Here is a 16,212-nt window from a genome sequence, read left to right on the forward strand (position 1 = left end):
CGACACTCCCCAGTTCCCAGCGAGGGCTACCCCCACATGGTCTGGCCAGCCCCTCGGGTGAGAGTCAGAGTCCCTCTGTGCCCGGGAAGCTGCAGATATACGGGGTCTGCTGCAGCTGCACAATGAAAAGGGAAATCGGAGCGTGCTCAGATCTGCTCTCACGTTCACTGGCTTCTTAAAAGCCAAACAAAGAAGACTTCAATTATTTCTTATAAAACTCATTTTAAACTTTACCTGGAAATAATTTTGGAAAAAGAATTCCCATATACCCTTCACCCAGAGCCTCCAAATGTCAGTATTGTACTCTCAGAGATCTGGCTATAAATAATCTTGTCCGTCTTTCACTGGACGGAAAGGGCTCCCCACCTGCTCCCCAGCGGCCCACTGATATCGCAGAGCCCACAATTAAGCCTTGTCCATCACGAAGCTCAGGAATGTTTGGACATAACAAAAACAAATTTAAAAAACAGATCCTTTACAATGGGAAGCAAATGCCATAAAGTAAAAAGCTGGTCTTGCTTCTCCATATGTGAACAGGAAAACGCCTTTGGGTAAAGCTTAGATTTTCGGTTAGACATTCAAAAGATTTCCCTAATTAAGGGAATATTTAAGAGTGGATAATATTATTTTTAAAGCATCCATTCCTAAAAATTTTTAAATAAAAGCAAGTGAACAATCTCCATTGGGTGATGGGAATGCATTCTTGGTCTGGAGGCCGGGGAAAGAACAGGATTCTCCGTACATGCCCTTTCTGTTCAAGAAGTCTTAGGACCCAAGACCTCCATCTGTTGACAACACCAAGAAATGGTGGAGAGAAAATTTTGGTGTGGAGTCATCACACCAAAACAAAATGCAGGACATCAAGACTCTGTGGACCTGCCAAGCTGAGCTCAGCAGGAGAGTCAGGGAAACTGGCACCAATATCCCCGTGGCTCACAGCCACACAGAGCCTCCCTGTCTTTTCTTTGGCTGACCAAAAACCTAACATTTGGAGGAGGGAAAAGAATGAAGAGAACAAAAGGAGGCAAGAAGTTAAAATCCAGGTTGTGAAAAGTAATTCCTCAACGCTCAAAAGCCACAAGTAAACGGGCTTGGATTTTGCAAAGGAAGATGAAATGCAGCGATGTGTGTATTCTAGGTGGCTTGGTGAACAAACCAGAAATTCTCAAAGATAAGTCAAGGCAGGAAACAGTCCCCACACTTCCCCATCTCTCAGCCTCTGGGGCACTACAGGATTTGAATCTAGGTCCCTTCTTTCTGAAGTGGGGTGCTGCTCTGCCCATCTGGGACCCCCCACTGAAATCCCTCCAGAAATCTTCCCAGGAAGCTGCAGCTGGTGAGGAGGGGGCAGCTGGTAGGGAGAGGCAGCAGCTTTCCACCCAGGACTGGCACCTTGAGACCCAGGAGATTTGCAGGGCACGAGCGGGGAAACACAGAAAGGGAGCAAGGAGGGAAACTCCTTCCCTTCTGTGTGAGGAGACAGGGTTGAGCCCCCAGAGCCTCCTTTCTGCTAGCAACACTCAACAAGATAGACAAGCAGGAACAGGATGCTCTGGCCAACCTGATTTCCTGGGAGACACAAGTTCTCCAGCAGACTTTATATTCAAGTCAGCCCTCTCCCCAGCCGCTTCCCAGAAAGCAACACCTCTGCTCCCAGAAGATACCTCCCTGAGAATCTTCTAGCTCTAACACTTGTTTGTGGATTCTTTGTTTGCTTTGCTGCATTAAAGGAGAATGCAGTCAGGAGCCTTGGCTAAGACTGAGAAGGCCTGGGTTTGAGTCCTAACTCTACCTCTTAAAGTCACTTCTTTCCAGCCTTTGGCTTCATCTTCCATAAAGTGGGACTGTAATAGCTGACCCAGGTCTCAAGGTTGTTTTCAAGCTCAGAGACGGTAATATGTATACTGATGAGGCCATTTTGAGATCTTTAAGAAACTCTTTAGAAATGAAGGATGACAACTACATCAGCCCATGTTCCTGCTCCACAAAGTCCAGTTCTGTGGGCAGCATGGCCCTCCAACAGAGAAGCTTTTCCACTGCATCTGAGACATCCCTTGGGACTGCAGGTCCTGTGGATAAGGCTGTGGAACCCCAAGGCCTTAGAGACCCACTTGAATTCCACCAGGTTCAACATACTTTCTAGTGATAATGATATTCAACTTCTTAAAGCTAGTTTTCTCATCTGTTAAATGTGGCTAATCGTACCTGTTTCATAAAGGTGTATGTGCATTAAAGAAGCAAATAGAAGTAACTCACATTTACTGAGATCACTGCAAATAACCATTAATGTATAATGTGCCAGATGCAGTGTTTCTTCAAAAATGAAGAAAGCAGAGCTGATGCCTACAAGGAGCCTACTGACTTATAAGAGGAGTAAGACAAGGCACCAATAACTCCAACCCCAAGTCCACAGGACCACGACTGGGAGAGGCACTCCAAGTATCAATGACAGCATGGATGCAGAAAAATGCAGAGCATGTCTAGAAAAAACAATGGTCCAGTCTAGCTAGAGCCTAGGCTCTATCTTCACTCATCGAAAACATGTTTACTGAAAAACTGTGCCAGGCTCCAGGAGATACAATGGAGCTGCAGGCAGGCTAGATCTTGGGGGGAGACAGATGGGGTGTGCAAGGAGCACAGTATCTGCTAACCATGGGCTCACTCCTTGAAGGGGAGCTCTCCAATAATAAACTCTAACTCTTCTATTCTTTTTGCTTCTTTTTCTTTAAAGAGGAGTGAGAACAGGGGCAGGGGAAAGTCACTGAAGACTAGGTTAAGAGTCCTAATTAACCAGCCTTTTCCATAAGTAACAAACACTGTTTAAGTTCCAAGTTTTGTATGTCTGTTCCTGTCCATTTGGATGAGAAATTTTGGGGGTGGGTGTTACCACCAGATAACTTGACGTCCTTTCCCCACCAAGCAACACACACACACATCTTCCCAAAGCTGAAAGGATGAGAACGGGCCTGCTCTGGGGGCACAGCTGCATCTTTTCAAGGAGGCAGGCCTGGACAAAGCTGAGGGCATTTCCTAATAGTAGCTAACATTGTGCTAGGCACTTACTTCTCCCCGCAGTCCTACTGAAGCGTCAATATCCCCATTGCACAAACCAAGAAATGGAAGTTCGGCAACTTATTCAGCCACGTGGTTAGGATCACACATCAGTCAAGCGGTAGAGCCCGGTTTTGAAACCAAGACTGTATGATGACAACAAGCTTTCTTAGTCCCCACGATGACAGTCATTAGTCCTAAGCAGGCCATTGTAGCAAAATTCAATACAGGTGTCAGAGCAGCCTAAGAATTCCTCTTAGGGTTATTATTGCAGAGAGACAAAGAAGGGATGAATCTAAAAATCTTTCTTTAAAAACAAAACAAAACCTTATAAGAGTAGTGTTCTAAACACTTTGGCCTCAGTCCGGGGTTCAAATCTTAGACCTAAGCCCTGATTTGAGATTCTTCCCTAATTCCCCTGCCCACCAGGCTAGAGGAAGGGATATTGCTATGTTTCCAAAGAACCCAAAACAGAAAATAAAAGTTATTATCACCCTAATCAGGCTGTTTGATCATGTGAGGTCTTTCTTTCATACTGGAGCTGTGAACCCCATGACGGCCGGGTCTACCTTGTTTGAGTCTGTTTTGCTCGAAGCTAAATTCTCAGTGTCCACACATCTGCATGTCCTGCACTTTCCTGCCCATTCTTCAGGAGTGCCTAGGGCTTGGGCAACCTCACAGTTAATCCCAAACCCATTCCTCTCTCTTGATGGGATGAAATAAACTAGGCCTTTAATCAAGTTCATCTGAACTACAAGCCCAGAACAAATGGAACTAAACCCATCTATGACTTCTCTGACCCACACAGATGAAATGAGCCCCATGATTCCAGAGCCAACAGCCCCAGGGAATAGGAATGAGTAGTTCTGACTTGAACCACGGGTCACCGCCCCCACCCGCAGCCCCGGCCGCCCACCAAGGAAAGACAGGTTGACACAGGTGGACACACAAACGGGATCAAAACATTTTAGTAAGGTAAAACAATAAAACAGAACTGCTTTAAATCTCTTTGTCCCCTACTGCCCTATTTTGGAGGGCAGAAGTATGCTTTCCTGAGTCAGGATTTGGCTTTCAGGGCCCACCGTTTCCCTGCTCCAGGGAAAAGTCTTACAGAAAGCAACAGAGCTCTTACCTTGACCATTTCCCACAAGCGTCATGACCACCAGCCTCAGACTAAATATTACTACCTCTCCCTTCCCTGGGGATGGTTGGGTATGCGCTCTCTTTCCCAGGTGACTTAATTCCCCTTTTCTAACACACATTCGCATACACACACACACCAAGGAGCTACGTCAAAACTGCACAGTTCACAGTGTTATTGCTTCGACACTAGAGCTCCCTGTTTCCCAGAGAATAGAAGGATAAGGGAAGTTTCCTAAAAGAAACTTGTTCTCCAAAAACTAGCTACATCTTGCACTCCTGCTTCATTTGCCACCTTTGGCGTAGAAGCAGTCAATCAGGGGGAGGCAGGAGTGAGGCAAGCGCCGAGGACAGAGAAGCTGTCCTAGCCTGTGCTCTGATATCACAGCCTCCCCGGGAATGCTCGCACTGCCACGCACAAACTGCGGGGTCTTGGGCAAGTTACTAAAGCTTTCTGGCATTTCTGTTTATTCACCTATAAATTGGAGAAATAGTAACTACCTCTCATAGTCATGTGGCCAAAATGAAGTAATACCTACGGAATGTGTAGCACCATTCCTGGCACCTAGCAAGTGCTCAGAAAGGGTAAAAAACTCCTACAATCATCATTACCCGTCATCGTCATTTCATGATGCCAAGTCGGAGGATGCAATTTCACAAGCCAACCCTCACTGAGTCAGAGGCTCATGTTTTTTCAATGATTTTTCAACGTTTTTTGTTGCCCTTAATTTAATCACTTCATTCCACTATCTCAAGTGACTCAGTCAAAAGAAGGCTATTTCTCTCCACGAACACGTGAAACCCGATGGCTTTTCCATCCCATGGCTGAAGGGTTTCAGCTCAGCTTTGGCAGACTGATGTAAACAACATGGCCAAAGAATTTTAATTGCCATTTCATTAATGGGGTCCCATTAACATCCCTCCCAATCAGCTCTGCTGATAGCCCAGTACAGGGCTGCCCAATTATCAAGCAACAGAGTCCCCATAAACTGGGGCCCTGGCCGATGAGGTTAAAGATTAAGCAGTCCTGGAAACAATAAAGAGGTATAAGAAACAGGCTGCATAAAAGGCCAGGGTCCCTTTCCCAGCTGCTAGCAACCCATCAGCTGGGGGCAAGGGTCTAAGCAGTCAGCTTCTAAATATGGGACGACTCTCCCCCACCCGAGAATAAAATATCACAGCAAAAAATCTGGGGGCATAACCTGGAGGGGGAAACTGGAACCAGAGGAAGCAAAGGGGACTGCCACAGCAGGAAGAGATGGGGCCGTTCCAAACAGGAAAGCAAACAGGCAGCAGGGTGGAGAGAGGCGGTGTTCCAGTCCTCCCAGAGCTGTACTGTGTCTGCCTCAGTGCCTTCACCAGAGGGCTGATGACTTAGCAGAAGGCAAGAGCTCACCTTAAAAATACCGTTTCATTTTTTGGAGAGCAATTTGGCAATATCTATCATTTTTTTTAAAGCACACTCTCTTTGAGCTGCTTCATGCCACTAAGCTGGTACCCTACAGGTACAATCGTACTTCTGCTGACATAGTGGCAAGTGTTGTCCAAAATATGTACGCATGTATAACAATTCTCACTCAAGCATTTTCTATAAAGGAAAAAATTGGTAACATTAACATCTATCAATTGAGGACTGGTTAAGTCAACTATATAGTTCATCCGTCTGATGCAGCAGAGAAAAAGAGTAAGATATGGCCATGCACAAGGGTCTGGAAAGAACACCAAGATTTTTTATTAAGTTAAGAAAAAGTACAATAAATACAGAATGCTTCTATTTAGGTATGTTAAAAAGCATTATATATATATATATATTTTTTTTTTTTCATTCCAGAGGGCTAACCAAGATAGTCCCCCAGTCCCCTTCAGAGTGTAGGCCTGGGAGAAGATTAACTTTGCATTTTATAACTTTGTGTACTGTTTGAATTTTTTTATTATGAGTATACATTGAATTTTATTGAATAAATTTGTTTCAATAATAATGGTACAGCAACATATCTGCTAACATGGAAGGGTGTTCAGAATACACTGCAAGATTTTTTTTTTAAGATTTATTTATTTATTAATTGAGTGAGAGAGAGAGAGAGCAGGGGGAAGAGGGAAGGAGGAAAAGGGAGAGAATCTCAAGCAGACCTCCCATGAGCACTGAGTCCAACACAGGGCTCTATCCCAGATCATGACTGGAGCCAAAATCAAGAATTAGACGCTTAACCGATAGAGCCACCCAGGCGCCCCATATAAAGATTTTTGTTTAAGCTGGAAAACATACACATGCCACGGTAAGGATGGGCACGGCTCTATATTAAGATGCTGCCCGTGGTTTCCTCTGAGTAGGACTGTGGTGCTTTTCCTGCTCTTTCTTCTTGTCTGCTTTTTCTGTAATCATCAGGGGTGATTTAATATTAAGACAGCAGTAACAAAAGCAATTAACAAGAGCAAAAGAAAGTTTGTGTTAGAGAAGGAAAAAAGAATAGAATTCAGAGGTAGAACTGCGGATCGTGGAAAAGCGCAGGCAGAGGCCAGCTAGCCGGAGATGAGAGAGGGTGTGGGAAGCAGGACATACCTGCCTGCGCATCTGAATAAAGAGAAACCCAGATGAGAAGCTCTGGAAATGGTCCTCTTCCCGTAAGTAGCAGCAGCAGTGGTGTCCTGAGGAGCCTCATCTGTCCACCAGGACCCAGATGGGAGGCCCTCTTCCTGCAGATCGCCTGACCGGCAGGGAGGCTCCGGAACACAGCCCCTGGGAACACCTACTTCTGCAAGCAGCTCTCCTCCCCGTCCTCCCATCTCCCAAGCCATCCTGGAAACACAGCATGATGGATGTACTACCCCCATCACAGAGAAGAAAAAAAGGTCTAGGGTCACTCAGGTCCAAGTGTGGCCTGATCTGATCCCTAGTTCTGAAGTGGAAGCTCTCCTTGTAGTTTCTTGGTTTAAAACACTTACTAATGCAAGGCATGGGGCAGGGAAGCCTGTGACTGCAAGGGCTGACACTGCCTGACCCTTGTCTGTGACCCTCGTCAATGCCCACATCCCTACATTTATAATGGGACTGAGACAAGACATCAGCTCTGTCTCCAGAGGCAGTGATGGCAGAGAATGTCAGGTTCCACCTAAAGTCAGGAGGTATAAGACCAAAAAAACCAAAGCAGACTCACATCAGTGGGTAGGTATGAGGGAGTAAGTATGGATAATCATTTTATATATCCTTCTCTAAACACTTCACAATCTCACCTTCACACCACTTCTCCTAAAATCTTTCCATCGAGGTCTTACCAACCTCTGCATTACCATGACTTCTCCGCTGTGCATGGCTGAGGGCTACAAAGAAAGCTATGAGCAGGAGATGGTCACGGGCTCCAAAGAAGGCCTACACCACAGAGAGGAGACTCTTAGTCTGAAGTCACGCTAACCATGCCAGGGAAAGTAGGAGGACTCAGATGTGCAATGAGAGGGCAGCCTGCCAAGGGGGAAGAGAAGACATCTACATCTCACTTCCCCACCCAAGATGACTAAACACACCAAGTCTAGCAGAGAAGCTGGTCATCTGTCTACATGGTCTGGCTGCTGGGATTTGGTGACTACATGGTACACTCTTCCAGGCTCACACTTCCAATGAAAAATGTCAATCCTAGGTACCAACACTCATTGGTTACCAATCCACAGGGCCACCTTATGTCCAAATGGAGCCTGGAAGCCAAAGAATGTAGTAGTTATAAACACTGGCTCTGGAGTCAACACTATCTGGGTTTGAACCCTGCCTCTTTCTCTATCGGCTGTGTGACCCCAACCAATTACTTCACTTCTCTGTGCCTTAGTTTCCTTAGCTGCTGCATGCATTAAATGAGATGATGTGCATAAAATGCTTAGCATAGTGGGTGACCCATAGTGACAGCTCAGTAAATGCCAACTAAAAATAATTTATCAGGATATCTGCATACACACCTGTGTGCACACCCACCCACAACAATGACAGCACCCAATCCCCATGACAGCATTAGGACCAGGGAGTACCAAGCCCACAATGCATTCCAACTGCATCTTCCCCATTCTTGCACTGGTGTCTGTCACCATCAGACAGTGAAAGGGCCAAAGGGAGAAAACACAGATTGTGAAAGTGTGGGAAAGCCAGGCCAGAAGAAGCGGGGAGACTTGTCAAAGTTGGGGTTTCAGGACAAAGCCCAAACCTCAGAAAATTGCATCAGCCAACTACAAAACACAAAACCCTACATGCATGCACATGCTATGCAGAAGGGGAAGGCTGGGGGCGGGATAGGGAAGAGAGAGAATTCCTGGCATCTAAGTACTCTCCCTTTACCCCCACACCAGCAGATGTTCACAAGCTGACCTGGGCCTTGGCCAAGCTCTCAGCTCCTGCTGAACAAAGCCTGAGCACGTCCCTCAGGAAAGTGACCTCTTCAAAGGCTGGGCTGGGGAGCCCTGTCCAGGGAGAGGAAGGGCTCCTTGAGAAAAAAGTAGAAAGAAAGTGTGGGATAGGAATGAAAAAGGCACAGAAGGGGCAGCAGAGAAACAAAAGAGTCGAGGTTCAGAGTCATCAGAATTCAGAATTGGGCCAACTGGGGAATGTCTTTCACAAAAATCATCATCTTAACAACTGGCCCCATTCGGATCCAAAACAGACTTCAGAGAGAAATGAGAGTCTAGGTGGGCTTCTGGGGTCTGGGGGTTGATAAAGGAATACAAGGATTCTAAGAAATAGGGCACATGCTCAGTGCCTTGTGGACTAAAGGGCTAACACAGCACAGGGAGGTGGCAGATGGACAACCAGCAGGCCTTTGGCTTGTTTCCAGACATGGGCTGGACAGGAGACACAGAACAGAAGATCGACGGTGTTTGTATGGGCAGTGGGAAGAATGAAACGCTTTACTGCAAGGGAAGGAGGGGGCCATGCCTGAATCTATTGTTTAAAATAACTAGGCCCACTACCTGGGCCACTCGTGATCTTTCTCTGTCGTCAAGTCAAAATAAGTATCAGTGAAGATTTCTGGGGTGCCTGGGTGGCTCAGCTGGTTAAGCATCAGACTCCTGGTTTCGGCTCAGGTCCAATCTCAGGGTTGTGGGATCAAGACCTGCGTCGGGCTCTGCACTCTGTGTGGAGTCTGCTGGAGATTCTCTCCCTCTCCCTCTCCCTCTGCTCCTCCCCCTGCTTGTGCTCAATCTCTCTAAAATAAATAAATAAAATCTTTAAAAAAAAGTGAAGATTTCCTTCCTGCTAAATAGGTGGACTGAACATTCACGTCCATCTCTATACTCCCTCCCCAAACCTCATTAAAACAAGAGGATGACATCAGGGAAATACAAATCAAAACCATAATGAGATACCACATTACACAAGTTAGAATGGCTAAAATTGACAAGACAGGAAACAACAAATGTTGGAGAGGATGTGGAGAAAGGGGAACCTTCTTACACTGTTGGTGGGAATGCAAGCTGGTACAGCCATTCTGGAAAACAGGATGGAGGTTCCTCAGGAAGTTAAAAATAGAGATACCTTCCAACCCAGCAATTGCTCTACTGCGTATTTACCCCAAAGATACAGACATAGTGAAAAGAAGGGGCACATGCACCCCAATGTTCATAGCAGCAATGTCCACAATAGCCAAACTGTGGAAAGAGCTGAGACGTCCTTCAACAGACAAATGGATAAAGATGTGGTTCATATATACAATGGAATATTACTCAGCCATCAGAAAGGATGAATACCCACAATTTGCACTGACATGGATGGAACTGGAGGGGATTATGCTAAGTGAAATAAGTCAAGCAGAGAAAGACCATTATCATATGGTTTCACTCATATGTGGAAGATAAGGAATAGTGCAAAGGACCATAGGGGAAAGGAGGGGAAAATGAATGGGAAGAAATGAGAGGGAGCCAAACCATGAGAGACTTGACTCCGGGAAACAAACTGAGGATTGTGGAAAGGGAGGTAGGTAGGGGGGTGGGGTAACTGGGTGATGGGTATTAAGGAGGGCACGTGTTGTGATGAGCACTGGGTGTTATACACAACTAAAGAATCACTGGACACTACACCAAAAACTAATGATGGACCATATGTTGGCTAATTGAATTTAAATTAAAAAAAAATACGAAGGGGCGCCTGGGTGGCACAGCGGTTAAGCGTCTGCCTTCGGCTCAGGGCGTGATCCCGGCGTTATGGGATCGAGCCCCACATCAGGCTCTGCTATGAGCCTGCTTCTTCCTCTCCCACTCCCCCTGTTTGTGTTCCCTCTCTCACTGGCTGTCTCTATCTCTGTAAAATAAATAAAATAAAATCTTTAAAAAAAAAAATACGAGGATGACAAGCTTTAGCAGAGAAACAAACTGGAATCAGCACAGTATCTGATGAACAGTTCTTACAAAAATCTGCCTTACAAGAATTAGTGGTAGGAATGCTCACTATAAAAAAGAAAAGGGCAATTTCTTTTTCATGAGAGACTTCAAATATTTACTTTTCTACAATTTCTCTGCCACCTAAAAAGTGCCTAACAGTAGGCATTCAAGCCATTGTTGAATCAATATACTCCCCAAGGAAGGAGCACAATGTGATCTCATAGGCTATGCCTAGTACTGACTCTGCTATCCTTAATTTATCCAGCACTCATTAGATATTTTCTAAGATCTGTGAGAGTACAAGTTGAATAAAATCCTGGCCTGGATAAGGCAATTATTAACTGCCTTTCTGATCTAAAAAAAAAACAACTTCTGATTTAAAAAACCTAATTATAATCTATAACTCAGCTCGGTTGTAGAAATGGTATTAGGAGAATAAAATGGGGAAGAGTGTGTATCCATGAGGGAAAGTCCATGAAAGCTCAACCTTGTACTTCCGTGTAAAGTCAACAGATCTCAAACTAATAAACCCAAAATAGTGGTACAAACATTTTGTTGAGATAAATGGAGGTAAAGACTAGATGAGGCAGCTTTCCGTGGAATCAGAAGATGTACTTTAATTCTTTCAGAACTGGAGGTGAGTGGACCGCCTAAGACCTGCTGTGGAAAGGCAGAGCAGGGGCCTCTGTCTTACCATTACAGGACACGCAGTACTATTTGACTTCTAAGATCAAACCCATACAACACTTGGATCAAAAAAGAAATTTTCTTAAACAACAACAACAAAGATTTATTTCAAGACCTCACTCAAATGACTTCTCCCTCCACAAAGTCTTCTCAGAAACCCTTCCTCTTCTCCTGTGAAAATGACTGTCTGTACCATCCGTCTGGCAACTAATCCTATTCCACTTGGCAATGAGCGCAACTCTTCTGTCTTCTCTCTTTGCACGTAATGACGCCCTGACTAAGTTACTACTGCTTCACAGGAGAGTGCGCTTCTCACCACACCTGAGGAGTCTACCGCAGACCAGGGGATTAAATCCACGAGCTCTGGAGGGGGCGGCACCCTGGCTCCCCGTTACCTGCGTAAGCGTTGGCCTGCTGCAGAAGGTCGGTGCAGGTGTGCACGTCTGCAAATGCTCGGATGCCCAAGCAATTGGTGGGATGCAACTGAGACTGCAGGAAGTCACAGCAGTTCTGCCGAACGTCCATGAGCTGCAGCAAGCTGGCCGCTGGGAGCAGCACCTGCAGGAGAAGGCGACATGCTGAGACACCAGATCCCCTCCAACAGGCCCTCATCTCCCTGACGCACTGTTCCAATCACAGCGCTCCCACACTCAAGGTCCTTGCATGGCCCTCCCCTGCCTGTCCAACTAAGTCCAAACTTCCTTCGGGGCAGCAGAGCCTTATTTCCCATGACTGTCCCCTTCACGGCCCTAAGCACCATCAGAGTCTCTGTATCCCTACATCCACAGCAGTGCCTCCCAATCACTCATGTACATACAAAATCTCTGGGGATCTTACTGAAATTCTGATTCAAGAGGTCTAGGGTGTGGCCTGGGAGCCTGCATTTCTAACAAACAGCCAGGTGATACTTGCAGCTGCTGGCCCAAGAATCAAACCTTGAGTAACAAGCTCCTTATGGACTGAATGTTTGTGCCCTCCTCCCCCAAATGTGTCTGTTGAAACCCTAACCCCAATATGACTGTATCTGGAGATAGGATCTATGAAGAGGTGATAAATAAGGTCATAAAGATGGGGCCCCTACATGAAGAGAGACACCAGAGCATGCTCGCTCTCTCTCTCTCTCTCTGTCTCTCTAATGTAAGGACATAGGGAGAGAGCAACCTTCTGAAAGCCAGGAAGAGTCTCACTGGCAACCAAATCAACTAGAACTTTGATCTTGGACTTCAAATCTTCAAAACCAGGAGAAAAACAAATGTCTGTTGTTTACGCCACCCATTCTCTGGTCTTCTGTTATGGCAGCCCAAGCTGACCAAGGTAGATTGGCTCTCTTACCTGGCTACACATTGAATCACCTGGAGAATTTTTAAAACACTGATGCCTGGGCCTCAGCCCCAAAGATTTTAACTTCATAGGTATGAGGTGTGGCCTGGACAGTGAGATGTTTCTAAAGCTCCCCGGGTGTTTTCAAAGTACAGCCACGTTTGAGAAAACACTTCCCTACAGCCTTTAGCGTAACATTTTCACTCAGCTGCTGAGTAAATTGTTCACTACTGCCTTCACCACTTAATTACTAAGCATCTGTATGCCAGGTATTGGTCGAGGCTCTGGGGTTTAGTGGTAAGTGCAGTAAGCCAGACCCTGGCTCTTACGGAGTTTATAATCTACAGGAAAAAAAAAAAAAAAAAGAGTGACCCTCAAATCCCTCAAGACTCAGGCAATCACACTGTATTCTCCCATCCAACAGATAAATGGTAAAGAACACCTCTGGTACATTCTCAGAGAAAGGAGAGAAGTTTCCTTTTAAAAGGTCACAGAACACATGCGTATTTACACTGTAGCTTGGAAAACAGAAATAGTTTCTGTTCAGGTGTTTTTCCTAAAAGCCAGGGAAGACTGGCTTGAGCAGGCCAACGAGGGTGCTCAGACCGCCAACCCTACTCTAGTTTCCCGAGGACCTTCCCACAGCTGCCAAAGCCTGCCCCCTGCGTCAAAAATCCAGAAGAAATGGCATAGTCCTACTAGACCCCAGCTCTGCTCCCCACCACCCCTGCCCTAGGGAAAGGGTAGACAGTCTGAGAGTGACTTTCCAAAAAGAAATTTAAAAAAGAAATCAGAGAACATTATAGTGTCATTTGAGGCTGCTTAGTCTGGGGCCCCCAGCACCCATTTTACCATAAAAACAACCCTTACATCCCAGGCCTTTGCTCTCAGCTGCTCCCCTGGCTCTCAGAGGGAGTGTCTGGGCCAGCTAGACTCCAGCTGTTCTCATCCACAAGGGCTTACCCGGGAAGACATGGACTACAGATGCATTTGTTTTCTTGACTCAGGGCACGACAAAAGTCTTTTTTTTTTTTTTAAAGCGATTTAAATTCTAGACCCTGACGTTCTTCCAAAACGTATCTGAACACCTCCATGCAATAAGGCCAAAAACCCTGCTTCACTGCCCATTCTTGGGCCTTGTCCCTCCATTACAGTAAGCAGCTACGTTTTCTTAGGACCGAGGACACAGAACTTTCAGTGCTAAAACGTGGGCAGCTGGTGACCCTTCCTCGTCCCTGCCCACCTGCAGAAACCACCAAGTGCCTCCACCACCCGTGGTCCTACTCCCGAGCTAAGCACCTACTCTTCATGAGGCAGGCTTTTCCTTCCTATGAGCTTAACTTCCTCCTCCCTCACACAGCTGAGTTCCAGGAAGTTAAAGCATGCTCCTCTCCCTTCTCTCGTCCACTCTCCTGTGTCCCCAACAGTAAATTAACATGTCCTTAGTATTTTTTGAGCCACTGGTTCATTCCAGAGAAGGAGAAAGATAAAAGTACCCACTCTTGGGAGTTTTAGACCATAAGGTAGCTCCAAATCTGAGCACCTGAGCTCCAACCCCACTAAGCAGCCCTAATCTGGGAACCTCAATTAACCTGTGAGCTTGCTCAGCCTAGCCAAACAGATTCTAGGACCAGATTAGTCTCGACCTGCTAGTTAAGTAGATAACCATTAACCATTCTTGCTGAATACACAGCAGGAAAGGAAAGCTGTGTTTCAAATCCGCAAATGACCTCTATGATACCCTCTTGACCAACACTAGCTACAAACTACAGTTAGGGTCACAGGTTAACCAGTCACCCTGGTCTGCTGAAACTTCACCAGTTTCAGCACTGAAAGTCCTCTGTCCCAGGAGACCCCTCAGTTCCAGGCAAACTGGGGCGGTTGATCACCCTAGGGATCAGGAACTTCTAAGCAGTTACCCTAAGAATCCCTGGTGAACAGGAATAACCAAATGCTGTCCAGCACACACTACTCTGTGGTGGGACAAGCCCCAAAAGCATCAGGCTGAGAAGAGGCAGGAAGGGGACAGCAGCCCTTTGAGCCCCACAGAGGAGGATTTCTGAGAGTCCAGTCTGCCCCCAGATTGCATTCCCAGCCAAGCCAGGGACACACGGCCCCTTCCCCTTTGCCCTCTTTTCCCCACAAAGACAGCGGCACGGTTTGGTGCTTAAATTCTCAAGCTCGTGACACTCAGCCAAAGAAATTAAATCATAAATACTTCCCGAACATATTCCACAAGTTATACTTTCAGTTTTTAAAGCCTCCCTGGATAGAGCTACCCACATAGCTTTTCCCTACTGTTCACACAACACACTTAGCAGGCAAAAATTACAAGGTTTTCCACCTTGCCACACCACCACCCCCATCCTGTTTCAGTCCACTCCTGGCCAAAAGCATTCCCAAGATGACCTCCTCAAGTGAACTGGGGCTTGTGGTTTCTCTCATTGCTTCTTTCCTCTCTTTGATCTTACACCGTGATTAGCTATGACTCAAAAGGCCTTTTCTTCCCACTACTTGCTTCCTACAGGAAGGCGTGAAGAAAAGTAAAGTCAGTCAGAAAACTGAGGGCAAGATTTGGAGGCTGGAAGATTTATCACTGCTCCAACTCTGTGTCTCAGGGATAAACTGAGGGCCCATCCGCTGGGGTTCTGGGGCTGCACAGGATGCGAACAGACACAAATCGCCAGAGGCTGTGAAAGAAAAGAGAGCAAAACATCCATAAGGTGGCTGTGCTCGCTTCCCTCTCCCACATCAACAAGGGCTTTTGGAGGATTTCCTCTTCTCTTGCGTGCAATCCACTCCCTCGAGGGCCAGCAGTAACAGGCTGTGAACAAGAGGCCACGCTCAGGTCCTCAACTTGGTGGAATCACTAGGGCACTAGTGCTTGGCCCCTGGAAGGAGGGGGCCAACACGGGAGGAGCTGCTGGCTGGAACCACCCCGGGGATGCAAGAAGACTCGAGGTCCAGCAGCCTTCAGCTTGCCTCTCACCACCTCACCGTTTTAGTTCTGGGAAAACAGGCTCTACTATGACCCTCAGCAGAGAGTTTACAGGTTTCCCACCAGCTTGCAAATGGCCTCCCCTCCATTTTTCAGGAGCAGGCCCCCTTTTGTTTTTTTCTCTCCCTCGGATAACATGAAAACACAGCAGAGGATATCCCGTCACTGAGTTTGTTTCCTCTAACAAAAACAAAAGGAAATGCCCTGCCTCAGAAAGCACCGACTCCTGGAATTTCAGGGAGGCAGGGCCATGCCTAGAGGGAGGGGGACCACCAACCAGAAGGCCAGGTGACAGGCCTAAGGCCCCACACAGTGGGTCTGTCTCTGCCAACACCAGGCATGAAGCCTGGCACAGAAACATTGTTAAATAAAACTTTGTTGAAAAAAAAGAAAGAAAGAAAAGTGGAGGAGGGAACAGGGAAGTTGGGGAGGGGAGAAGAGAGAGAGAAGGAGGGAGGGAAAAAGGAGGGAGAGGAAGAGCAGTAAGCAGAAGATCAGGAGACCTAGCAAACTAGCACTGCTGTGATAAAAAGTGTCCCTTAGAATTCTAACTTCTCCGCTTACCGGCCATGTGACTAAAGGCAAATTACTTAACCTCTCTGTGCCCTGCTGCCTCGACAATAAAATAAAGACCATAATAGTACTACCTTCGAGGTTTGTTGCAA

The 16,212-nt window shown here is 46.5% G+C and overlaps 1 protein-coding gene across 9 annotated transcripts in view; it reads right to left on the bottom strand.

Moving 5' to 3' along the window:
• KLHL3 (kelch like family member 3) overlaps positions 1 to 16,212 on the bottom strand; it is a 157,050-nt gene that overhangs the window by 56,068 nt on the left and 84,770 nt on the right. For all 9 annotated transcript variants that reach the window (XM_019803238.2, XM_034656059.1, XM_034656057.1 and 6 more), the window contains one exon: positions 11,625 to 11,787. In XM_019803238.2, the coding sequence (XP_019658797.2) occupies positions 11,625 to 11,787 (163 nt within the window). The remainder of the gene's footprint in view (positions 1 to 11,624; positions 11,788 to 16,212) is intronic.

Source organism: Ailuropoda melanoleuca, chromosome 3, assembly GCF_002007445.2.
Source record: "Ailuropoda melanoleuca isolate Jingjing chromosome 3, ASM200744v2, whole genome shotgun sequence".
In the NCBI taxonomy this organism is placed as follows: Eukaryota; Metazoa; Chordata; class Mammalia; order Carnivora; family Ursidae; genus Ailuropoda; species Ailuropoda melanoleuca.